The 23,836-nt window shown below is 55.4% G+C and overlaps 2 protein-coding genes across 8 annotated transcripts in view; one reads left to right on the forward strand and one right to left on the reverse strand.

The window, feature by feature from the left end:
* CRTC1 (CREB regulated transcription coactivator 1) overlaps positions 1-14,241 on the forward strand; it is a 71,671-nt gene extending 57,430 nt beyond the window's left edge. The window contains exons 10-17 of one of the 6 annotated variants that reach the window (XM_066350358.1): positions 1,212-1,364; positions 1,473-1,523; positions 3,624-3,728; positions 6,906-6,992; positions 7,539-7,719; positions 8,980-9,187; positions 12,363-12,431; positions 13,289-14,241. In XM_066350358.1, coding sequence (XP_066206455.1) covers positions 1,212-1,364; positions 1,473-1,523; positions 3,624-3,728; positions 6,906-6,992; positions 7,539-7,719; positions 8,980-9,187; positions 12,363-12,431; positions 13,289-13,304 — 870 coding nt within the window. In that variant the 3' untranslated portion in view covers positions 13,305-14,241. Of the gene's footprint in view, positions 1-1,211; positions 1,524-3,623; positions 3,729-6,905; positions 6,993-7,538; positions 7,720-8,979; positions 10,301-12,362 lie in introns of those variants that run through there. The other 5 variants (XR_010747169.1, XM_066350361.1, XM_066350356.1 and 2 more) reach the window with 5 other exon arrangements.
* A 371-nt stretch (positions 14,242-14,612) lies between these two features.
* Positions 14,613-22,050, reverse strand: COMP (cartilage oligomeric matrix protein). Of its 2 annotated transcripts, none has more exons than XM_066350336.1 (19): positions 21,873-22,050; positions 21,564-21,649; positions 21,138-21,189; positions 20,534-20,703; positions 19,696-19,833; positions 19,345-19,419; positions 19,080-19,238; positions 18,890-18,994; positions 18,687-18,794; positions 18,373-18,532; positions 17,775-17,893; positions 17,528-17,580; positions 17,248-17,429; positions 16,891-17,069; positions 16,736-16,784; positions 16,297-16,493; positions 15,466-15,638; positions 14,866-15,005; positions 14,613-14,766 (listed from the first exon to the last, which is right to left on the reverse strand). In XM_066350336.1, the coding sequence occupies exons 1-19, from the start codon at positions 21,955-21,957 to the stop codon at positions 14,720-14,722; spliced, it is 2,277 nt and encodes a 758-aa protein (XP_066206433.1). In that variant the 5' UTR covers positions 21,958-22,050; the 3' UTR covers positions 14,613-14,719. The 2 variants fall into 2 exon arrangements, with proteins under 2 accessions (XP_066206433.1, XP_066206423.1); XM_066350326.1 differs by having other exon boundaries at positions 21,564-21,667.
* Positions 22,051-23,836: the final 1,786 nt, after the last annotated feature.

A 23,836-nucleotide genomic window follows, 5' to 3' on the forward strand; every position in this document is an offset into this window, starting at 1 on the left:
ATTTGATTCTTCTTTTGTTTACTTAGTTATTTGAGGCTCATAGAACAAGTTGGGAAACATTCTCCTCTGTTTTTGGAAGAGTTTGAGAAGCATTGGTGTTAATCCTTTAAATGTTTGGTAGAATTCATGAGTGAAACCATCCAGATCCAAGCTTTTTTATTTCACTGGGAGGTTTTGATTACTAATTCAATATCCTTACTTGATAAAGGTCTATTGATTTTCTGTTTCTTCTTGTGTCAGTTTTGGTAGTTTGTATGTTTCTAGGAATTTGTACATTTTGTATATTTTTTAAAAATCTCTGACATAACATTTTTGCTTTTTTTTTTTTTTTTAACATAACCTCAATGGCATCATCCACTTACACCAAAATTAAATCCTTCTTTCACACATTTCGATGCCATTCTGGGCCTGGTTCCCCTCCTTGTCTGCTTGTGCAATGGTCTTGTTCAGCTCAAGATCCAGACAGAGCCATGGTTGCTTCTGGCAGCTGTGTCATCACTCCATCTGTGACCCCTGCCTCTTCTCTCCACTCCCAGTCTCTTAGCTTTGCTTTCCTTTTGTGGAAAGTACTTTTTGATTACTAACTACCTAACTGCTTATTAGAGATTAAGCATTTGCTAAGCTCTTGGCATGTACTGCCTCCATCACAGGGCAGGAGTCCCGCCTGTCCCAGGGAATCTCCGCACAGACTCATGACTTGAAAACTTCCTCTGCTTATTTTCCTCTTTCCAACTCTGAAAAGGCTTGAGCTGGTCATCACCAAGTGGCTACACCAGTGCCTTCATCACCCATACCCTCTCTAACCTCCCCAGGTGGGCCAGGCTATAGGTTGGTGGTGGGATCCCCTCCCCTCCCCCAGGGGCTGGCTAGCCTTTAGGCTACCAGAGTGTGATACCTGCAGTGGGGAAACTTCAGCTCCTGAAGTGACTACAGAAGGTTATGCCCACCTCTGGGTGTGTGATGAGGGTGAAAGAAAGGCTGGTTGGATTAGATAACCAGCTCCTGTCCAATTGCAGCCTGACCCTTTGTAGTGCTGGACCAGGCCCCCATAGGCCTGCTACCAGGCCTGGGTCCAGGGTGTGGACATACCTTTGTTCATCTATCACGTCATTGCTCAGTTTATCAGGCCATAGGTGCCCCCTGGGGACCAGGTGCTTGTGGCCCGGCACCCACTGCTAATGCCTGAGCCTGATACTCTCCCCTTCCCACAGGCCGTAGCCATGGACACCCTGTCTCTGGAGCAGCAGCTGCCCTATGCCTTCTTCACCCAGGGGGGCTCGCAGCAGTCGACTCCACCACAGCCACAGCCCCCGCCTCCCCCGCCACCTGTATCCCAGCAGCAGCCACCCCCGCCGCCTCCGCAGGTGCCTGTTGGCCTCCCCCCAGGCAGCCCCCTGATGCTAAGTGCCAGCCTGACGCAGAGGCCCCAGCTGCCCCCACTCATGGTCACGGTACTGTCCTCTCTCTCACAGTCCCCTCCAGATAACCCAGGCCAGCCACCGATGGGGATCGACATTGCCTCGGTAAGCCCGGGACAGGGTCCTCAGAGCCTAGCTGTGGGGTCATATAGGAAGAGCCTGGGCTGTGGGAGGCTCCATTGGGTGCCCAGGGCCCAGTGACAGTTGGGTGTCCAGTTACGCCTACAGCTGCCTTGAGGTTCCACTTGGAGTCTAACTTGCCAGGGTTTGGGACTAAAGCAGATACTGCTGGGGATTGAATGCCCAGTGGAATTTCTATCTGGAATTCTCAGGCCGACATTGTCACTCTGTGTACATATGGGAAAACTCAGGCACAAGTGGGGGTCAGTGCCCCAAACTTCACCCAAAATAAGACTACCCGTGTCTGGCTGCCAAGCTGTCCCCCATGGCTCTTGATACATCTACTCCCACCCCTCCTGTCCATAAAGGAGCTTCCCTAGAGGCAGGGAGAACACAGCATTGAGGGCCTGGGGAACAGGCATCTGGGAGCCAGATTGGTGAACTTGGAGGGGAGGAAGGGATACAGCACAGTGCCTGTGCCAGGGGCTTCAGCTCAGACCCTGGGACCTCCCTGCTTGGGCCAGTGGCTGCAGCTCAATATAGAGTGATACCGGGAGGCTATAGCTCCTGAGACCTTTCCTGGGTTGGGGTGGGAGAGCTGCAGCTCAGACCATGGGACATCCTTCCTGGGCTGGGCTTAAAGTAACAAGTACTAGGTTTTTTCCTCTTCAATCCCAAACCTTTCTGATTGTTCAGAATTTGACACTGGTTACCCTGGCAGGAAACAAGTTGTCATTGCTGCCTTTGACCACATCTAGAGAAACAGAGACCGATGTTTGGAGCACAGTGAGCCCTCCACACTTAACCCTCAGCTGCCAGCCACAGGATAAATGCCTTCAGAACATCATGTGTTTTGCAAAGAACAGCCACCCTTCTCCCTCTCTCCCCCTCCTCCACTCCCCCACCCCTGAGCTGGGAGTGCAGACAGGGACCTAATGGTAGAGACCCACATTTCCAAGCTGCTCCAACCCCTTGGCAGGCACCCACACACACAGAGGAAAGTGCTCAACCCTTTCCTTTGCCATTAACACAGCAGGTGTAGGATTAGCTCTGATGCTGGGGTCGGCCTGGGCACCCTGTTCCCCACCACCTTCCCTCAGTGGGTCCTGGCTGTGGAGCTGGGTTAATACTGGGGGCATGGACTTGCAGGCCAAGTGCACATACAGCTCTTCACCAGGATCCCAAATCAAAGAGTCTATCGCCCAGTACCTGCGCAGGGACTGCCAGCTCCCTTGGGGCACAGGCAGCCTTCTCCAGAGTTTCTGCAGGCTCTCCCAAGCAAGAAGAATGTCTCTCTGGACTGGACATTTTCCTGGTCTTCACCAAGTAACCACACTGGTGCCACCATACCCTGTTAATTGAGCTCCCATGCTCCTCCCAGGCTCAACCCTCATCACAAACTGCTCAGAGCAGGCCACTGAGGGAATGGGGAGACCCAGCACTTATGGGGTTTGGGCCAGCTATTTGGATTTCAGTAAACAGCAGGTTCATAGAGGTCAGGCGGGATCTAAATCCTGGCCCAGCCTGTCTCATCTGTGGTACAGAGTTAGGGTTCTCTACCTTTGAACAAGGAAGTGGCCTCCTCTCCGAGGTCTCTGGAGAGCATGATCCCATCAGGCCAGTCCAAAGCTGCACTAATGATAGTGACTGCTTGATGCTGGGAGCCCTACTGTCAGAGCCACTGCCTGGAGGTGGGCAGGATGTGCCAGTGCAAACACAGGGGTCCATCCAGAGTCAAGAGCAAAGGGCAGCACCTGCCTGTCCAGGCTTCCCTGCCTGTGCATGTGTGAGTGTGCATGTGTATGACTGTGCGCACATGTATGTGATATGGGTGCTTTGAATCCTGCTGCATCGAAGTAGATCCCTCTCTTCCTCCCCCTCAGCCCACCAGGGCAACTCTATGAAGCTGGGTTCCAGGTTCTCTGACTATAGCCCCCACTCCTGGGAGCTGGGTTTGGAGGCAGGTCCCCATGAGACCCCAGGCTCTGGCCTCAGGTCCTCACCTCACTGGGGGGGTAGGGGCCTATGGGGTCCAGCCAGGAGTCGGGCTGGGGCCTCCATGTCTTGACCTGTCTGTCGTTGCAGGCCCCAGCTCTGCAGCAGTACCGCACTGGTGCCGGCTCCCCAGCCAACCAGTCTCCCACCTCACCCGTCTCCAATCAAGGCTTCTCCCCTGGGAGCTCCCCGCAAGTAAGGAATGCTACCACCCCATGCTCCAGCCTCACCTTGTACCCATCTGTGCCTCATGCCTCTCTCCATCCCATCTTGTCCACTCCACGGGGGCTGGGAGGAGAAGGCACTGTCCATTGTTCCCACTACTTCTCTAGTCTCTGCAGGACTCCAGCTGGGGGTAGTGGGCTCCTCACTCCTGTTAATGATCTCAGCCATGCTCCGGCTCCTTGTCCAGTGGCTGGGGACAGCCCCAAGTGTGGCTCAAACATGCATCCAACAGCCTATGTACATGTCCCCACCTGCTTGCCTGCCTTGAGGCCTGGCACTTTGAGGCTTTTGAAAGTGTGGGGTGCTCCCCTTGTTTTGGGGCACAACTGAGGTGACAGCCAGCTGTGGTGGGAGCCCTGACTCCTCAGCTTCCTCCCCTCCCCTGTACACTATAGGAAGGTGTGTTCCCCAGGAAGCTTCTCTGAACAATACTTCAGCCTGCTGGGACCTTGTCCACCTCCCACAGATGAGACAGAGGCCAGCCTCAGGCCCTAGGCAATAAGCAGCGCTTGACCAAACCTGTTAGATGAAGGTTTCCCACACAAACACACCCAGCACAGTTGGGCCCTGATCTCTAACATGCATACACCCTGTCCAGGTTCCTCAGTGGAACCTGCTTGGCCATAGCCACATTCCATCAGAGGAGAAGTAGTGCCCAAAGAGCTGACACCTGGGCCGGAAGTGTCTCACTCTAGTCGTAGAGCCTCTCCAGGACCACGCCCCAAAGTCTGCAAAATGTCATTAACCTGAGAAACCCTAGGAACCCCTGCAGAGCCCCAGGCCCTGAGGCCTCATTTTCAGCCGAGAGGAGATAGGATTCTCCTTCCTGCACAGAACAGGGAACAGAGTTGCCCATCCAGACAAGATCTGGCAGGAACGACATCAGGCTCCTTTGTCCTATCTCCCTAGCTCTCAGACGTGCACCCTGAGCCTGGTCCTGTGTTTTGTGACAGTGGGCATCCCACTCAGGGAGGACTTGAGGCTCCATCTGCTACAGGAGGGGGGGCTTTCTGCAGGTGCTTTCTCCTGCAGCTAGGAGGTCCCACAGCTGCTAGAGATCCTACTGAGACCATCAAGGTACAGGATCTTGCTCCATAGGCAGGTGAGGGTGGAAATAAGCTTGGGACAGGCCTGAGCTCAGCTGGTGTCTGCATACTCGGGTTCCATTCATACCAGCTCTGAGCTCTTGTGGCTCTCAGAAAGTAGTCTCATCATGTGGTGCTGTGGGATACAGTAGACTGGAGAAACTGATCCTGGTAGGGGAAGCAGCTGGTGGGGCTTGTCCCAGATGGGCAGCCCTGTCTGGGGCCCGTCCTTGAGTAACAACCTTCTAATTCAAAGCAGGACAGGAAGTTAAAGGTCAAGCAGATTTCTTTCAGGAGAGATTAGCCTGAACCCAACTGGTTTGTGCCAGGCAGAAAGTATGTTCCTGTCTTGTCAAGCCCCTATCAGTGTGTCAGTTTGTCCATCCATCATGTATTGGCTAGAGAGGCAGGCTGCTCACTCAGGTATGAGGTGGGGGCCTTCAGACTGTCTGACCCCAACCAGAGACACCGGCTTAGAGGGGCAAGGGGCTTATTCAGAGGAAAAGAGTGCTGGGCAGAGGGCGAACCTGACTTTCCCTCTGCATGTTGGGTCTTCCAGGACACAGTCATCAGCCCCATAGGCCCATGCCTCCCCAGCCCAGGAAGTATCTCTCTTGGACACACAGGGTAGCAGGGGTGCCACCTGGCCTCAAGCAGATGTACTTGGCCCTATGCATCTGGGAATGTGACCTCTGTGCCTTCCCTTTTCAATTCTGAGCAGACCTTTTTGGCAAACCTTCGTGGCCTCCTCACAAGAGAACCTATACCCTGGGGTGCATGCTGGGCCTCTCTGGGGCCAAGACCACAGGGACAGGAACAGATTCCCCAGAACAAACCTGCCACCTCTTTCATGGGCAAACCAGCCAAAACCTTCAGCCCCTTTTTCTAAACCTGAAGCTAGTAATTTTTAACATCTGGTGTTTTGATAGAACATTCGTCCGCAGGAGCCTCTCTGCCCACTGGGTAGCCCTCTGCACCTTTCTGCTCTCAGTCCACTGGCTACTTGGAGCAACCAGTGGGTTTTGGCCAACCTCAGTCTGGGATAGAGGCCTGAAACTCAGGCTTTGGTTGTTGTCAGAGCATGTGGGGACTTTTCTAGAACAGGGAGTTCAGAGGGAAGGTTCAAGGGCCTTTGGTTTCTGGAGACATTTGAAAGGATGCATGCCAGATGCACTCATCACTTGGGACACTTGGGAATGGCCATGGTGCAACAGCTTCCATGAGCCACTCTGTCCTGCTGAAGAGATGCTTGGCGTCCCAGCTGGGGACATATCTTTCCAGGCCTGGTGTTTTGGGTACAGCTTGGCCACATGCTGGCCATCCCTCTCCTCCCTCCCAGATCCTGCCAGGCTCCATCCCACCATCCCTGAGAGTATCTCCAGAATGGGCAGGGACTCCAAACTCTTTCTGGTGTCTCCACTGCCTCTGAGATCATGGTCTCCTGCTCCTCTCCCAGGAGCAGCCCCCCATCCTTCCCTGGCCAGTTTTAAACAAGCAGGAATGGGGCTGCATGCCTGCCAGTGGTCCCGGAGGTCTCTAGGGCGGGCAGCCAGACACTGACAGGTGGTAAGGGGCTTTCCATGTGCCTGTCTTGTGTTTGTACCTGTCCTGTCTACATGTGTGTAGCCTGCCTGCCTGTCCCATATCTCCCCAGGGGCCTGACAAAGGTCACCAAGTACTGGTCCCATCCTGAACACTCTTTCCTTCTCATGCTCCGCCCCCATTCCCTTGTCTTCTGTCTGAGAGAAAGGAGGTCACTCACACCTGAGCCCAAGGAGAGAAGAAGGGGGTAGCACTTTGGAAGATATCTAGATGCAGGGTCCCACAGGAGCAGGCAGTGAAAAGAAGTAGTCATCTTGAGATGGGGTGCCAGCTTAGAAGGGGGCCTCCTGGATGCCCTGGAATAGCTATCATTGGTCTCCCTTGTCTTGAACATCCTCCAATAGGTCTCAGACCTCCCTGTGGGCTCAGTTGGCCTATGGGAGGCCCCCACCACAGCAGCCCCCTTCCCTCACCTTGTCTTGGGTATAATGATGACAGCAAGCCTTTCTTCTGTCTACAGCACTCTTCCACCCTGAGCAGCGTGTTTGGGGACTCGTACTATGAGCAGCAGATGGCGGCCAGGCAGGCCAATGCTCTGTCCCACCAGGTGAGCGGGTGCCTGGGCCATAGCGCCCCCAGGAAACGCTCTCCCGGAGCCTGTGTGCCCTTGGGCATGTGGTCCACTCCTGGCCCTTCCTGTCTCCAGGCAGTGGAACACATGACTGCCTTTGCCTCCCCTGGAGTTTAGCTGGTATGTCAGTGAACACCAGAAGGGATTGGCAGTGGCTGTCACAGTGGCACTCGGCATGGGGCATGCATGTAAGTTTGTGGGAGGTCAATCTGGCTTTGTGTGGAGGCCAGGATCAGGCTTGTGGGCACAGGAGGGGTTGCCTCTGCCTGGAGCTGGTCACTTACCCGTCCATCCATTTACCAATTCATCCATCCAGGAAGCCCTAAGGGTGTGTGTATGGGCAGGCCCATGTAGGTTAGGATAGGGTGATACCCCAGGGCAGAGGGACTTGTGTGGGTGGCCCCCAAGGGTGGACCTGAGCATAGCACTGGGCAAGAGGAGGTGGTCCTGATGGCCTCAAGCAGTGGAGCCCACAGCAGCTGGTGTTCAGCAGCTAGCCTCACTCCCTGTGTCCTCTCCCAGCTGGAGCAGTTCAACATGTTGGAGACTGCCATCAGTTCCAGCAGTCTGTATAGCCCTGGTTCTACACTCAACTACTCGCAGGCGGCTATGATGGGCCTGACGGGCAGCCATGGGAGCCTGCCAGACACACAACAGCTTGGCTATCCCAGCCACAGCAGTATCCCCAACATTATTCTCACAGGTGAGACCTTATACGTGGCGTTCTGGGCAGGGGTCTCAGTCCTGTTGTCCCTGCAGAGACTGGCAGCTGCCATAGGTCTCAGGCCTAGAGGATACAGAACCCCCTGCCCTGCAGGGTGAGTTGTGACATGTCTGAGGTGTTCCTGCCTTTGGTGTGGAACCAAGGAGGCCAGACATCCCTTCCTAACCTTGATTCACTGCTGGGCTGCAGATAAGTTGGGGGAACTTACACTGGAACCCCACACGAGGCATGCAGCACCCTATGTTCAGAGTAGGAATTAGAGCCAGTCACTCACCCAACCCCTTGCTTGCCATCCAGGCACCTAAAACTCTTTTTAGCTGAGTGTGTTGGCAACATAGGCAACCAAGGCAGGGGGTGAACCCTGCATGGTGAACGGAGTACTTCCTATGCAGCCAACAGACATGTAACAGCTTGCACATGCTGCAATAAGTGTCTCAAACAGCCTAAAAACAGTGCACAGGTGCCTGGAGACAAGCACAGAGCATGTGAGGAAGTCCTGCTCCGTGCAACACAGAGCCCAGACCTCTGATGCCCTCTCCAGCCCCACTTACCTCCCTACCAAAGGTCCTGGGTTTTATTGAAGAAATGACTTAAGTTCCCTTGTAAGCCAGGGCTGTTGTGTGATTGAGGGAGCATCCCTGGCAGTCCCCACTTATATTGCCAAGGTGGATGAGTCCATGTCTAGAGCCCCTCCAAGGCCTGGATCCCAGTGCCGACTTAGTACTTCCCACCCTGAGGGTGTCTCAGATGCCTGAGGAGGATCAGGCTGCCATGATGACCCCAACAGTTTAGAAAGATGAGGACTTCTATATTTGTTTCCAGATGAGGAAACAGGCTTAGGGACTCCCCACAAGTAGAGGAGGGAGTCCAAGTTTGAACCTGGGTCTCTATGGAGGAACTAGACTTCCTCTAAGACACAGGGAGGGACCTTGATGTATATGCTCCAGCTTGATATCTTGACACATGAGGAGGAAACTGCCTGCTGGTGTCTGGGGCTGAATCTTTCTCTGGGTGGGGTCATTCGTGCACTGTGCAGTGTTGAGCAGCGGCCCTGGTCTCCATCAACATGATGTCAGTAGCACCTTTCCCCAGTCATCACAGCTAAAAATGTCCCCTGAAAGGCAGACCCCCCAGTAAGTACCCCTGGGGTGGCCCAAACCCTCTTCCTTGAGCATGGGGTGGGGAAACAGGACTAAGCTGACTTTTGTGTGCCCTACCACCCCCCACCCCCATTTCCAGTGACAGGAGAGTCCCCTCCCAGCCTCTCTAAAGAACTGACTAGCACACTGGCCGGGGTTGGAGATGTCAGCTTCGACTCTGACAGCCAGTTCCCCCTGGATGAACTCAAGATCGACCCCCTGACCCTGGATGGACTGCACATGCTCAACGACCCTGACATGGTCCTGGCTGACCCAGCTACTGAGGACACCTTCCGGATGGACCGTCTGTGAGTGCACACTCAGCACTCCGCCGCCCAGTCCTGGCTCCATCACCCCACCGGTCAGTGGTCCCAGTGGAGTCTCCCTGAGCCCAGGGACTGCACACACTGTCCCTGCAAACGGCCAAGCTTGTGATTCTGAGCTTGCAATGCCGCCAAGCACCCTGCCCCATCCTCCGCTCAGCTGTTCATCTCCTTTGGGAGGCCATGAGTTGCCCCCTTGGACTCCTCCTGCGTGCACTCATTCACCTCCCACCCCAGCTGTAAGATGCAGAAACCGTGTTGGGCAGGGCTACAGGCCTGGGGGCGCCAGAGTCTGGTCCGCACTGTGGTGGGCAGACGTGCATTTCCGACTGTTGTCCAGCTCTCACTGCCTTCCTTCATCCCCAGTCTCCTTCCTCCACATTGCTCTAGGCCAGTTGTCGGCAAACTGCAGCTCAAGAGCCACATGGGGCTCTTTGGCCCCTTGAGCGTGGCTCAAAGGCTAGCTTAGGAGTACCCTAATTAGGTTAATAACAATGTACCTACCTGTATAGTTTAAGTTTAAAAAGTTTGGCTCTCAAAAGAAATTTCAATCGTTGCACTGTTATATTTGGCTCTGTTGACTAATAAGTTTGCCGACCACTGCTAGGCCATGGTTAGAGAGCCAGCCCCACCCGCCAAAGGGAGAGGGCGCCAGAGAGAAGGGCAGAGCCAGCGCAAAATAAACACTATTTTGATTGCTGTCTTTTATATTTCTGATCACACAGAACGCTGGAGCCCTTCCCAGGAGGGTGGATGCAAAGGTGTAAACACAGTAGCTATGTCTTCCCAATCCCCTTCCACCTTGCCATCTACCCCACGTCAGGATGACAGGGCCTGCTAGGGAACCCATGTTGAGTCAGGTGTCATTTCTGGAGGGATATAGAACTTGTTTTCATCTTTCCTTCTCTGTGCTGTGATCACTGTTAATGTTCTTTACAGATGATGGGAAGCAAGTGGCCAGGGCATTGTTGATGGTTTCTTTGTTGGTTCTTTTGGTTTGTATTTTCATTTTGGCTATCGACAAATAGCTGACTCCTTCAAGCCATCACTTGCCTGAGAGCATCTTTTTATTCCAGAAATTCTACATTGCACTTTTTTTTTTAAAAAGACAAGGATCTTATTCTTTTAATGTTTATTGTATTGATTTGAAAGAGAGAAAAAGGAACATTGATCTATTCCTTTATGTGCCCTGACTGGGGTTCGAACTAAGCAATCTCTGTGCTTCAGAACGACACTCTAACCAACATGCTGTCTGGTCAGGACCTACATTACACATTTTTAAAAGCTAACTGAAAGCAGTCTGCTATCTGAGCTGCAACCCTGGCCTCATTAGTTTTGCCTCAACTTATCTCAAAGCAGAAGGGTTGCGTGGCTGCCTGGCCAAGTGAGGCAGGTTGTGCCAGGCAGGGACTTCAGCAGGATCTTGGGTGGTTGGAGGGGCCTCTGATCTGGCTACATGAACAGACTTCTGGGAAGGAGCCACTGCTCTTATTAAAGGGTCTTGAGAAGACCTGGCTCTGCCTGACCTCCTGAAGATGCCTGTCAGTCCTCAGGGCTGGTGCATCGCAGACCCTGAGGCTGGCAGCAGCTATGGCCACCCTTCTGCTCCCAGACACCCAGACATCGTTGTCTCTTACCCCCGCCCTGAGGACTGGCTGACATTCACCCCTCTGGCCACTTCTTTGTAGCTCCTCCTGGTAGAGCTGGGTTTGTAGGCAAAGAGCAGCGTGCTTGTAGTGGTGGGTTTCTAGGTGCTTGCTTCTCAAAGTGCCTTGGCAGGCAGAGGTGACCATTCCTCTGCTCTCCAGGCCCTTCAAGAGAGCAGTGGGCTGGTTTTGTCTTCTGTTGGCTGCTTTAGTAGGAACTCCCATTTCAGTCCCCAGGTTGCATCTCTACTTGCTCCTCTACCTGCCATTGAGCTTACACTTCTGCTCGGTATGTTTCTTTGTGCTGTCGCAGCCACCCTTTTGCCTGGGCCTTGGGAGTCCTCACCTTTGTCTGTGGGAGCTGTTCTAGCAATTGTCCTTCCCTCTCACTCCTTGGCCAGGCTGTTAGCACATATCTAAGCAGCTGGGTGGCCATACATGGGAGTAGACCCACCTCCTTGTTCACTTGGCTCTGCCACCTTTGTCTGGGGTGAGGGAGCACAGTGTCAATCTGTCCAGGTCCAGGGCCTGTCCTTTTACCATGGCAGGGACAGGGGACAGAGAGGGGGACTTAAAAAAAACACCTACATGTACATAGAAGAGTTTGGTTACCACTAGACTTGTATGTAGAACTTTTTTAAAAAATGGCCTTAATAAAATTACAAGCAACCCTCCTGGATGCAATTTTCAAACAAGGCATTGGGGATCCAGCGAGGGAACCTTGTTAGCCTGCGCTTCCCATCTGTCCAGACAGAAAAGGCTCGTGACCTGGAGCACAGGTGACACTGTTGACACACGGCCTGGCCTGTGAGAGGCGTAGGTGCAGGCCATCCTGGAAAGGGCCCCACCAGGAGCCAGGGGCCATGTATCCCCATGTATTCCTGGGTCTTGGGAGGCTTCCCAGGGTCTGTAACAGGGAATTTTGTTTTTTTCTTAAATATCACTTCTCTACTAAATATTCTTCAGTTGCCAAGCTTTCTGAGGCAAGACAGCCTAAGGGAATCAGTTCTTTAACTTGTGATGTGAAAATATGATGTGAAAATACTGTGATTTCAGGCAAGCTGCGCCATGAGGCGCGGGCTTTGGTCTGTATTGTGTATATAGACCTGCCACCCATGTTTTCCTCACGAGTTTGGGGCAAGCCTGGACTTCAAGCCTAGATACTGAGCCCATGTGGGCTCAGAGGCCAGCCAGGCTGTTCCCCTGTCTCCCGCTATTCCTGGCTTTAGCTGAGTCCCCTCAGCTGTGCAAAATCTTTATACCCCAGGAACTCAAGCTGCCCAGCCTATTCCCACCTGCCTCAGTTTACTCTTTGCCCTCCAAGTCCCAGGGTAATGAGTTTGTTCTCCCATGTGGCTCGTGGGCTGAGAGTGGAGCCCAGGGTCAGCACTTCTCTGTCCTCTAGAAAAGAGGGTTGTTCTCAGGGCTGACTGGAGGAGAAGACAGGGTCTTGTTAGGATCACATCCCCTGTCACAGGTGCCCACGCTGACCTCCCCCCTCCATGCCCTTACAGGGGGAAGACAGGCAGTGCTGTTTGGAGCGTCCTGCAGCCCCCTCCCCTTGATACTTCTGGGCAGGAAGGGTGAGTGCCAGCTTCTTGGGGCAGGGGGCCCTGGGACCCTCAGTAGAAAGTTTAGGGGGCAGGTCAACCCCTCAGCAAAATTTGGGGACCCACAGCCAGCAGCATCCCAAAACTGGCTAGGCTCCTTTATGGGAACAAGCGACAGCAGAAGGGGCCCTAATTGCAGTGGGTCCAGCCCTGCCACTGTGGTTCACAGGGCTCCTTGGGACCAGCCATCGAGGGCAGGGGTGTGTCCTTCTGGACCTTTCCCCAGCAACACACTCCCCCGCCCCTTTGCATGGGCTGGGCTTTTTTGCCTCTCTGTGCTGTTATCTGTTCATTGGTTTTCAGGGCAAAGGAAGGTTCTGAATGGTTAGTGTGTTTGACCTGATTTTCATTGGCCAAACTCCTAGAAGGACACGGAGTAGGGTGGTGCGTTGTGAGGCCTGTGCGTCACAGTGGAGTGGGTGAGGTCGGCTCTGTCAAATGAGACCCTGCGTGGAGGGCAAGGGATCTCACGTCCATTCATGCTTCCTGCAGGGGCAGGTGTCCAATATGCGGGCTCGCCATCTGTTAGGCATCCTGGGCCTAATGAGTGCCCATGAGTGACTTTTGCTAAAGGGCCCCAGGATTCCTGAACTGGTTCATAATCAAACATCCTTCCAAGGCCCCTTCCACCGGATTTAGCTTTCTGTATTTCCACAGGAAGTACCCCACCTCCATATGGGCTGGGTGTGTGAGGTCTGGAGGCATTGAGGAAGCTGACAAAGCAGCCCCTAGGTTCTGATGAAGCTGTGGGGCCCAGTGTAGGACTGGGGTATGGGAGCCACAAGGTCAAGGATACTGGACACCCTGGTCCTGGCACATCACTCCTGCAGGTGTCATTCCAGATGAGAGGCCTGTGGCCACCTGAGCCTTCCCCACATGGCCTGCAGAGCTGGGGGAAGACTCAGTGCCTTGCCTACCCTGGGGGCTTGCCTGGAGTAAGTGGCCAGCTGGGTCTGTTTCTGCCTCTGTTCTCTTTGGACCCCAGGCCCCTACCTCTTGGGCTTCTCACAGTATGTATGTGACTAGGGGCCCTTGTGACATTCCTTTAGGGGGTGCTGGCTGAGTGGGGCTCAGGCCTCCTATTACCCTTCTCATGCCACAGGCAACTGGCCACTCTCTAGGAGAGGGAGGTAAGGTGACCTTCACCCAGCCGGGTGCGTGGGTACTCCTGAGGGCATGGGGAGAGAAACAAGACCTTTGTGACCCTCAGGGCCCCTCCCAATCAGAGTGAGGGGCAGGGGTTGGATGTCAGGATGATGCTGGCTGCAGATGGCTCCCTCTGCCTTTCACCCTCCTGGCCTGTCCCCAACAGCCCGTCTCACAGGATTCTGGAATTTGGGGGCAAATGATGCTCAGCCCATCCTAGCCTGTCACTTCTGACCTTTTGCTCACTGGGACAAGGGGATACTGCCATGGCTTCCCCACCAGGCCCTGGGACAGAGGGCTTTGGCAACTGAAGTCCATTGCCCACCCTATGTGTAACCCTTCCCTGGGAACTGCCCCCAAGGGGCTGGGCAGCACTTAAAATATATGCAAACCCATAAGTCTGAGCCCTGCCCTACCTATACCCCTCTGTCCCCAGGCTGGCTCTGCCCCCCAGCATGTACACTCTGCTGTGGACATACCATGGGCTGTGCGTGTGGGTACCCATGGCGGGCTGGGGCGGGCGGCTCAGGGCGCATTCAGCCGGCCCCTGCCTGTCCTCTGGAGTGGACGCTTTTGTCTTTGTACCTTTGCATCCTTTGTAATGAAACCTAATAAAAACCCAATGTTTTCGTCTCTGTCTCCTCTCCTTTTTTCCTGTCCCCTTTCTCCACCCCAAGGATGAAACATGAGTGTCACATCTATACCTGGCAGGACACACACACACACACACACACACACACACACACACACACACGAATATGGACCTGCAGAAGTGTACTCCTTACCACCTCCCCCTCCTGGCCAGCTACTTAGACCTGTGTGCTGGAAGGGAAGCAGCTCATCTTCCAGGCTCCTGGTACAGACATTCCAGGGGCGGGCAGGCTGCAACAGTGGGCCTGGGGGATCTGAGTCAAGGCTGGGCACTCCTGGTCAGTTGTGAGGGATTAGCCACAGGTATCACTCTAAGGCCAGGTCCCAAGGCACAGACCACAGCCACCATCCTGCCAAACACACTTGATTTTTATTTTGTTCTCTCTGACCTCTTCCCTCCCCCCCAGGCTGGCTGCCCCTGCCCTGAGGGTGGCCGTCATCCAACAGCAGGTGCCCACCTGTCCCTAGGCCTGCAGCAGCCGCTGTGTCTCATAGTCTTCTGGGATGGTGTCTGCAGATGGAGAGAGGGCAAGTGGGTGAGAAAGGGTGAAGCCAGCAGGGCAGACTCCCCAGCAGGCCCTCCTCATCCCCTCCCCCTACTCCCTCTCACCATTGCAGCGGTAGCGCAGGTTGGCCCAGATGATGTTCTCCTGGGAGAAGCAAAAGACACCCAGGCGGCCACCCCGCATGGTTGTGTCCAAGACCACATTGCTGTCAGCCACCAGCTTAGGGCCCTCGTAGAACCGCACTCTGCAGGGGGCAGTAAGGCAGGAGACCGTGAAGCCCCTCAGAGCTTCAGCATCCTGCCCTGGACTATGGGCCTCCCCTCTCGAAGTGGAGGCTATGGGTCCCCTGTCTCACCCATACTCAGCAGGTGGGGGTTCCTGACCTGTGCCTCAGTTTCCCTGTGCAAGAGAATGGATATCCGGGGTCCTGTGCACAGTAGGTGCTAACTAAGAGTGCCTAGACTTCCAGCACAGAACAGGGATTTAGAAATGGGGAATGGGTGAAACCCTACCTTCTAGCTGAGGCCCTGCTGTGTGCTGGGTCCTAGGAGGGGTGTCTTGCCCTAGGGCCAGTCACAATTAATTCTAGCTGCCTGTATTGTTCCTGCTTTACAAACAAGGGGACTGAGGCCCCCAAATATCTCTCCTTCCAGGAGCCAAGGTGGAGCAGGGACTCAATCCCTTGGTAGGAGCAGGGTCCCCACCTGATGTAGCCCACTTGGGGCCGGTGCTGCAGGAACCAGCGGTAAGACGTCTTGTCCTTCCAGCCCACATTGCGGGGGTCCTTCCACAGCAGCCGCACCTGTGACGCTGTGTCCCCCGTGTGCCACAGCGCATTCCGCAGCTGCTCCCCTGGGCCTGTGGAGGACTTCACGGCCTGACATGCCCAGAGACAGGGATACAGGGTCAGAGAATGCACAGGTCACTGGAGGCCTTCAGAACCCTGCCTGGAGGTTGCTACAGGTCATGGAGGAATGATGGAGACCCTGGGGAGCCTGGATGGGAAAACCAAAAGGAAGCTTTTGGGGGCACCACGTAGAGATTAACAGGTGGATCATGGTGGGTGAGGACCACCCAGTTGGGGTCTATTTGTGCATCGCCCTCTGGGCAGCAGTGATCTGGGGTCTCATGAGAGTGTTTGGTGGCCTGTAGATGGGTTTGGAGTCTGGGAAGATTTGGGGTTCTACAGGAGGATTTAATGACCTATAGAAACTTTTGGGTGTCTATGGGATAAACTGGGTTTAAATTTGGGAAATTTCTGAAACACAGTCTAGAGAATCTGTAGGAGGATTTGGAACCTGAGGGAAAGCTTAGGGCTCTGTGAGAGTGTTTCAGGGCCCACAAGATGATTGTGCTGGGTGAGGATTTGAGGGCCTGTGGGAGTCCAGAGGACAGCTGGAAATGGGTAGGAAGACGGAGGTCCATAGAATGATGCTGGGGGACTGTGAAGGCTTTGGGGGTCTGTGGAAGGGTATAAGGCCTCCTAAAGGGCATGAAACAAGAAGTCAGATCACCCACCTCCCACCTCCACACACCTTTAGCTGGATACCAGGTTCAGCCACTGCGCGGAAGGGGTTGGCCTGCCAATAGGTCTGCTCCATCTGCTTCCACATGACCACATAGAAACTCGAACTGTCCTGGTAGCCAAAGATGAAGCCAGCATAGTCATCGTCTGTGACAGTGTTCACATGGAATGTGCCTTCAAAGTCCACGCCATTGAAAGCTGTGTAACCTGGAGAGGTAGGAGACCAGTGGGGTCCTGAGTGTCCCTAAAACACTCCCTCCAGAATACAGCTTACCCCTGGGCCCAGATTCCACCCCCCACAGTAGACCCACCCATCCCCATCCCTAAATCCAGACACAGCTATACCCCCTGAGCCCTCAACCTGCCTCAGCCACCCTGCTTCAGCCGACTCGCTCTGGCCCTGCCCCTGAGCAGCTCCCCGCAGAGCCTTTCCCCTCCTCATGTCTCACCCACAGCCAGACCAGGGTCGCTGTTCATTGTTTGCACGATCTCCATCCCCTAATGGGGTCAAAGGAAGAAGGATCCTCAGCTTTTGGCCCCTAGGTTAGGACCCTTAGTGGGGGTCCTGAGCTACCCCCACTTTCCTCTTGGTCCCTATCCCCACCTGGTTGAGTACCACCCAGTTGGGGTCTATTTGTGCATCGCCCTCTGGGTCCAGTACCACCGTCTGGAAGGCCCGAAAATCAGTGAGGGTGACCTCGGCATTCTCCGGACACACATCTATCTTGTCCACCACCTTGTCAGCATCGAAGTCGCCCTGGCACACGTCACCTACACCATCCCCTGAGAGGATGTGAGAGACCCTTGGGCAGTGAGGTTAGCGCCAGGTGCCCTCCTAACCTCACCCACCCCAGCTACCGCAGCGCCCACACCTTCCACTGGCCCCACCAGCCCACTGGAAAACATACCCCAGCGGCTCCACAAGCCCTGTCACCACCACAGGTTCTGCCCCCTGCCTTACGATCTGAATCTTCCTGGCCTGGGTTGGGCACCAAGCGGCAGTTGTCCCTAATGTCAGGGACCCCGTCGCCGTCATCATCCTCGTCACAGTCATCACCCTGTCCATCGCGGTCTGAGTCTTGCTGGGTGCTGTTGGGCACTGTGGGGCAGTTGTCCCGTGAGTCCTGGTGCCCATCTCCATCCCTAAAGTGTATGGGTTGATGGAGAGACAATGAGATCCCCACTGGGTGGGTTAGGGTCTGTCCACCCTAAGTTCACCCCACCGCAGAAAGCTTCCTTACTGGTCTTGGTCACTGTCACAAGCGTCTCCCACAAAGTCGTGGTCCACATCCCTCTGGGGGGGCAGTCAGGGGTCCACAATCAGTGCAAAGGAACTCAGAAGTCTCCAACCCATCACCAGGTCCAGAGCAAAGGTCCTCCTTATCCCAAGGAACACCCCTCCAACTTCTTTGAATGTACAGCAGTCTTGTTAACACTGCTGGGGTTCGCACCATGGGTCTAACCCAGCTGGGGTCTGACCTGCCCTACCTGGTCTGGGTTGCTCTTCTGGGGACAGTTATCACAGACATCCCCTACACCATCGCCATCACTGTCCTTCTGGTCCGAGTTGGACATCCTGGGGCAGTTGTCCACAGTGTTTTTTATCCCTATGGGAAGCAGAGAAACAAGACAGGACCCCAAGATCAGGCAGGGCCAGACTTCAGCAGAGCAAATGCAAGCCTGGGGCAGAGTCCTACCCTCCCCTAGCTTCCAGTTACTACAAAGTCAAACCAAGTACTCAAGCCCCAGACCCAGCCTCATAGAGACTTCATGAATGGTCAGAGAGGGGACTGGCCCTCACTAGGGGGCAGCTTAGCTGCTCCCCCTCACCTGTGAATGCACCTCCCTGATCTTCTATATCTCAGGTGTAAAAAGGGCACCTCCAGGGCCCTAAACCCCAGGCTCTGTTCTGCTTTTCTTCCCTGCAGCATCCGACAAAGCAGATGTTTTTCTGCTCCCCCAAGCGTGGTCCAGTCCATAGTCCCAGGCACCCCAGGTAAACTCAAACCCTCGGCTCCCCAGCCCAGTCCCAGGCCAAACCCCAACCCTTGATGCCTACCACAATATGTCCCTCTCCCGCACTCACGATCATGGTCGATGTCGTCATCGCAGGCGTCGCCTTGGCCATCCTGGTCTGTGTCCTTTTGGTCTTCGTTCTTCTGGGTTGGGCAGTTATCGCACGCGTCTCCCCACTTGTCGTCGTCTGAATTGCGCTGGTCTGGGTTCCGTACTAGTGGGCAGTTGTCCTAGGGGACAGGACTGGTTAAGGAGAGGGGTGCAACTTTGAGGCCCCGCCTCCTCCGCAGGGAGCCCCTTGTTCTTTCTAGATCCAGAAGTTCAGCTTCTGAGGCCACACCCTTTATCAAAGCCCAGGTCACTTAGACAGCGCCTTGGCCCTACCTCTTCGTTGAGGATCCTGTCCCCGTCTGCATCAGGGTCACAGGCGTCTCCGATGCCATCACGATCCACATCCTCCTGCCCTGAGTTGGGCACAGTCACGCAGTTGTCCTAGGAGCGGGCAGGACAGGCATGAGGGGGGTTGGCCAAGTAGCTGTACACTAAGGCTCACCCCTCACTAGACCACGTCCCTTGGCCCCACACACCTTGCGGCAGTGGCGCTCTGAGCAGCGCAGCTTCTCATCCGGGAAGCCGTCCAGGTCCGTGTCTTGGCCGCAAAAAAGCCCATTGCCAGCCCAGCCAATGGCACACTGTGGGTTCGGGGTGAATGGATGTTCCAGCGTCACGGATCTCCGCCTCCCTACCCCATACCCCTCCCCGTGCATCTGCACTCACCACACAAGACCGGGAGCCATCGCGCTCCAGAACGCAGTCGGCTTTCTCGTGGCATGTGCTGGGCGTGCCATCGGGACAGAAGGACTGTGTGCGCTGACGGCAGCCAGAAGCTTGGTCGCCCACGAAGCCCGGCTGGCACTGGCCACACTGGAAGGAGCCCTGCATGCGGGCCCAGGGAGGTCAGCCACCCGGCCGCTGCCACTTCACACCCCACCTCACTGCTAGCCCTTCCTCTCCATCCTTCTCCTCTCTTCCTGGGCCTTACCCGGGTGTTGATGCACACGGAGTTGGGGACGCAATCATGCTGCCCAGTCTCACACTCATTAATGTCCGTGCAAACCTGGGTGGAAGGGAGCGCAGAGGTCACCGCCCCCACACAGACACCCCCAGACCTGATTCTCAGTCTTTTCTGCATGCTACCTCTCCCACTGTCCCACCCCAAACCCCGACCATCCCTGATGCTCTCACCCTTCCCCAGTGATTCCCTCCAGACCCCAGTCCCCACCACCTCTCGGAGCAAGACAGGGAAAAGGCCACAGGCTGGAGAACCAGTTTACTGAACAAAATGCGCTCCCCCCCACCCCCGATTTCTGGCGCCATTTCTCAAGGTCCTCACCTGCTTGTTGGCCTTGGCTAAAGCCAACCCCACGCCCTCGTGAGTGGGGCCGCTGTACCCTGGTGGGCAGGCTTCACAGCGGAAGCCGGGGCTGGTGTTGATGCAGCGGACCCGGGGGAAGCAGGGATGGGCGTTACACTGGGAGGAAAAGGGCCATGAAGTGTGAGAGGGCGTGGAGCTCTTCTCCCCGAACGCCTTCACCCCACCCCACAGCAGCTTCTTATGGTTCCTTAGACTTGAAGTTAGAAAATCCAAGGGCTATCAGCGAGCACTTGGAGGGGTGTGCGCCACGAGGGGCGAGGCCATCATCCCAGGGGCCAAAACGGCTTTGCCTTAAGGGGGACCGAGGTAGGACTAGGCGAGGAGAGGGGCGCGCCTGGAAAGGACTGTTCTTGGGACGTGGTGGGCTAGGTGGTCATGGAGGTGGGACAGAATTATGAGGGCGCGCGTCCCGAGCGGAGGGGGGAAGTGGTCATAGAAGCGTGCGTGCCGTCGTTGGGGGGCGGTCTCCGGGGAGGGCTCCCTACGGTGGTGGAAAGGTCGTTGGGGCTGCCGAGCCTTGGAAGGAAGTGAGGTGTGTCGTTGGGGCGGACCACTCCCGACGGTAGGGGAGTCGTCGGGGCAGGCGTCACTGGCAATGGAAGCGGTTGTTAGGGTGGGTGTCCCTGGTTGTGATGGGCGTGGTTGGAGTGGGTGACCCCCAGCGGTGCGGAGGTCGTCTGGCCGTCCGCCCCCAGCTGGTGAGGGGATCCTCCGGGATAGCACCACCGGCTGAAGAGGAGGTCGTGGGGGCAGAGGAGAGTTGGGGTATCATTGGGGTGGTTGGGGGCGGGCACACCTCGTTGATGTCGATGCACTGCGAGCCGTTGCCTGTGAAGCCTGCAGGGCAGGGTCCGCAGCGCGCGCCGCTCGCGGTCATGGTACAGGCCACGCCTGGGAAGCAGTAGTTGGGCGCGCACTGGGGTAGGGGCCGCACGCTGACGCCGAGGGTGTGCACAGGCTGCATCCCTGCGGGGCGGGGCGGGGAGGGGCTGGGCAGTCAGCACCAAGCCTAGCCGCGGAGCTTACCGGCACCCTGCCCCTGCAGGGAGCTGAGCCCACCAAGACCCAAGACCCCACCCCGGATCACTCTCGCTGCACGCAGGTCCTCCAGTCTTCTGCTCTCCATGCTGTCGCGTTTTCAGTTTTTCCCTCCTTGTCTCTCCACCTCCCTGTAATTCCCGTACGGCTTCTGCTTCTTTTTTGTGTGTCCTCATCTTCTCTGTCTCCCCTCCTTGTTTGTCTCTCCCCACCCCTCATCCAATCTTTCCATCTCTGTCAGCCTCATTCTCTTCCTCGTCTCTTTTCCTCCCCGTCTCTTCTTCGCTTTCGGTTTCTGTCTCTGTCTTCCCACCCTTCTTGCTCTCCCGCCGCCCGGTCTCTGCCTCCTTAGGTCCGCTCACCGCACGCGTCACACTCCATCACCGTGTTTTTCAGGAGCGTGATCTCCTTGACCTGCGGTGCAGGGGGCACGGTGTGTGGTCAGCAGGACTCCATCCTTTTCCTTTCCTGGGTTTCCCTTCTCCACACCCCCCATCCCCTCCCCCAGGACTCTCTACACTCTCAGCCCCTCTCCTTCCTTGGGACTCCCTTACCCCCTCGCGGACCCCTATCTTCTCCCGCAGAACCCCCTATCCCTGGGATCTCCTCTTTCCCGCTTCCTTTTCCATAACTCCTCCCTGATCCTCGTACCCAGGACCCTGTTCACCACTATCTGGACCCCCTTCTCCCGTCCCCACCACCACTCAGCTCCTACCTCCTGGACAACCCCCTCTTCCAGGTCTCTTTCCTCTTCCCCGCACCCCTGTATCCTTCACTCGGGTCCGCACCTGCTGCCGCAACAGCTCCCGCACTTCCCGCAGCGCCGCGTTGGTCTCCTGCAGTTCTCGCAGCATCTGTGGGCCCAGGTTTGCACCTGCGCCAATAGGGGGCGCTGGTGGGGGTATGGGGCATGGAACTCCCTCAAGCCGCGGCAGCGGCAGGGACCCGGACACCCACCCGATTCCTTGAACTTCCAACTAGCTGCCTGCTTTCTCCACCCTGCACGCCCAGGCGAACCGTCCCGATCCCTAGGGAGCCGCAGGTTCTCCTGCCAGTTTGCGGATCCGGGGCACAGCGTGGGGAAGAGCGCTGCTTACCCAGCTGTATCTGGCCCTGACCCGACGCGCCAAGGGCAGCCAGGGAGAGCAGGAGAACGCAGGCGGCCGAAAGAACCATGGCCATGGCAGTGATCAGGAGCTGGACTGAGGGTTCCTCTCTGCCGCCTACGAGGCCGGTGGGGCCTATTTATCTTGGCGGCACAGCCAACCACAGGGACTGCCCACCACTGCCCTGCCCAGCGTCCAGCAGCAAGGTAAACAGCCGACTCTGGCCTCTGCGTTCAAGGCCCCACCCAGTATGGTTGAACCGGGACTTGGTGGAGAAACTGAGTTACAGGGGGCCAGTGCAGAGGTTGTTCGGGCAGTGAGTCAGGTGGGACCACCTTCCAGCCCTCTCATTCACTTATTTATTGAGTGCTTGCTGTATGCCAAGCTTGGAGCATGCCTGGGAATGCAGTAATCTTCATGGCATTCCTTTCAACTCACACTTGGGGAAACAGAGTCAAGAATGGCTAAAAAGGTCCTGGCCGGGTGGTTCAGTAGTTAAAGCATCTACCTAACGTGCCAGAAGTCTCGGGTTCCACTCCAGGTGAGAGCATATAGGAGAAGCAATCAATGAGTACAGAACTAAATGGAACAACTAAGTGAAATGAGTTGATGCTTCTCTCTCTCTCTCTCTCTCTCTCTCTCTCCCTCCCCTTCCCCCTGCCCTTCTCTCTCTCTCAAATCAATGGGGGGAAAAAAAGAGTAGCTAAAGGTTAGCACACACCTCCACCTCCCTTCCTGCGGTAGGTCAGGCTGACTGACCCTCCACTTCCTCCTCACTTGCTTCAAAAGGAGCAAGTGAGGTCTGTCTGTGCCTGTCTTCCTGGCACAATGGTGGTAGTATCATTATTAATGAAGATGGTTATTATAGGAAAATGATGGTTCAGATGAGAGCAGGGAACCTCAGTCTCTTCATGAACCTACCCAGGTTCATGAAGGCATGTTCCTGGCCCCCCACCCAAGAGAATTGTAGGTAACACCCCCCATCAATTCTAGTCTCCTCTCTCTGAGGTTCTCTGACCAGTGAGTGCTTGTGGGGACACCTTAGTTGCAGGAGGCATACTTTGTCCAGCTGCATGAGGCATACGCATACCTGCTGGTCCTGCTGGAGCCATGGTTTTCCCAAGAAATTTAGCACTAGCCGGGAGTGGCCCCCAGGCTAGTTTCCTAGTCTTTGCAATGGACTGTTCATGTGTTTATTTCCTTGGGGGTGGGGAGACAGGTTCACAAATTAAAAGCTCCAACTTCTGTTTGTAGAGACTTTACCATACCTTCCAAGCTCTGTCCCAGCTGCTGTGGAAACAGCCTGTAATAAAAATAAAAATTACTGCTAATCAGGAAAATTATCCCTCTCAACCCAGGCGCACTCTTGAGCTACAAAACAGCTAAGTTTTCAGGAGTTAACCCTCTCCCTCCCTATCCTTATCCCTATGCTCCAGACACTTATGGCCTCTATTCTAAAGTTGGGAAACTGAGGCCTAAACTGTAGAAGTGGCTAGCCTAAGGCCACTTCAAGGGGAGGGATTAATCCAGGTAGAGTCATAGCCAGATCCGTTCTCCTAAGAGGCTGCAGAGAAATCAACGAGGGCTTCCTAGAGGAGATGGCAAGGAAACCTAAAGGAAAGGGAGGACTTGGGTCAGCAAAGGGAAAAGGTAAAGACTATTTTGACAGAGGGAAGCATGTGGAACTTGTAAGTGGGGAAATTCCGGCACATTCATTTGTCCCACAAGTTTGCATTGAGCCCCTATTATGTGTCATGTCCTGTGCTAGATGCAAAGGACACAGGGTGAAAAAGCCAGACCTGGCCTCTCCCTCACAGGGAGCCCAGGTTTGGTGAGAGGCAGCTACATAATCATCCAAAGGGGCCAGGACTGTGATAGGGAAACTCCAAAGAGGTATCTGATCCAGCCTGTGGTAGGGGGAATCTGGGCTTGCTCCCCAGAGGAGAAGGGAATGG

This window comes from Saccopteryx leptura, chromosome 1 (assembly GCF_036850995.1).
Source record: "Saccopteryx leptura isolate mSacLep1 chromosome 1, mSacLep1_pri_phased_curated, whole genome shotgun sequence".
In the NCBI taxonomy this organism is placed as follows: Eukaryota; Metazoa; Chordata; class Mammalia; order Chiroptera; family Emballonuridae; genus Saccopteryx; species Saccopteryx leptura.

Bases quoted from the DNA above. Each gene is read 5' to 3' on its own strand.
- COMP (XM_066350326.1), bottom strand. From the start codon at position 21,957: ATGGCCATGGTTCTTTCGGCCGCCTGCGTTCTCCTGCTCTCCCTGGCT. The intron at 21,668-21,872 runs GTAAGCAGCGCT...TACCCCCACCAG, and splicing joins TCAGGGCCAGATACAGCTGG to CGCCCCCTATTGGCGCAGGT. The intron at 17,894-18,372 runs GTGAGTGCGGGA...TGCTTCCCATAG, and splicing joins TGACGACATCGACCATGATC to GGATAAAAAACACTGTGGAC.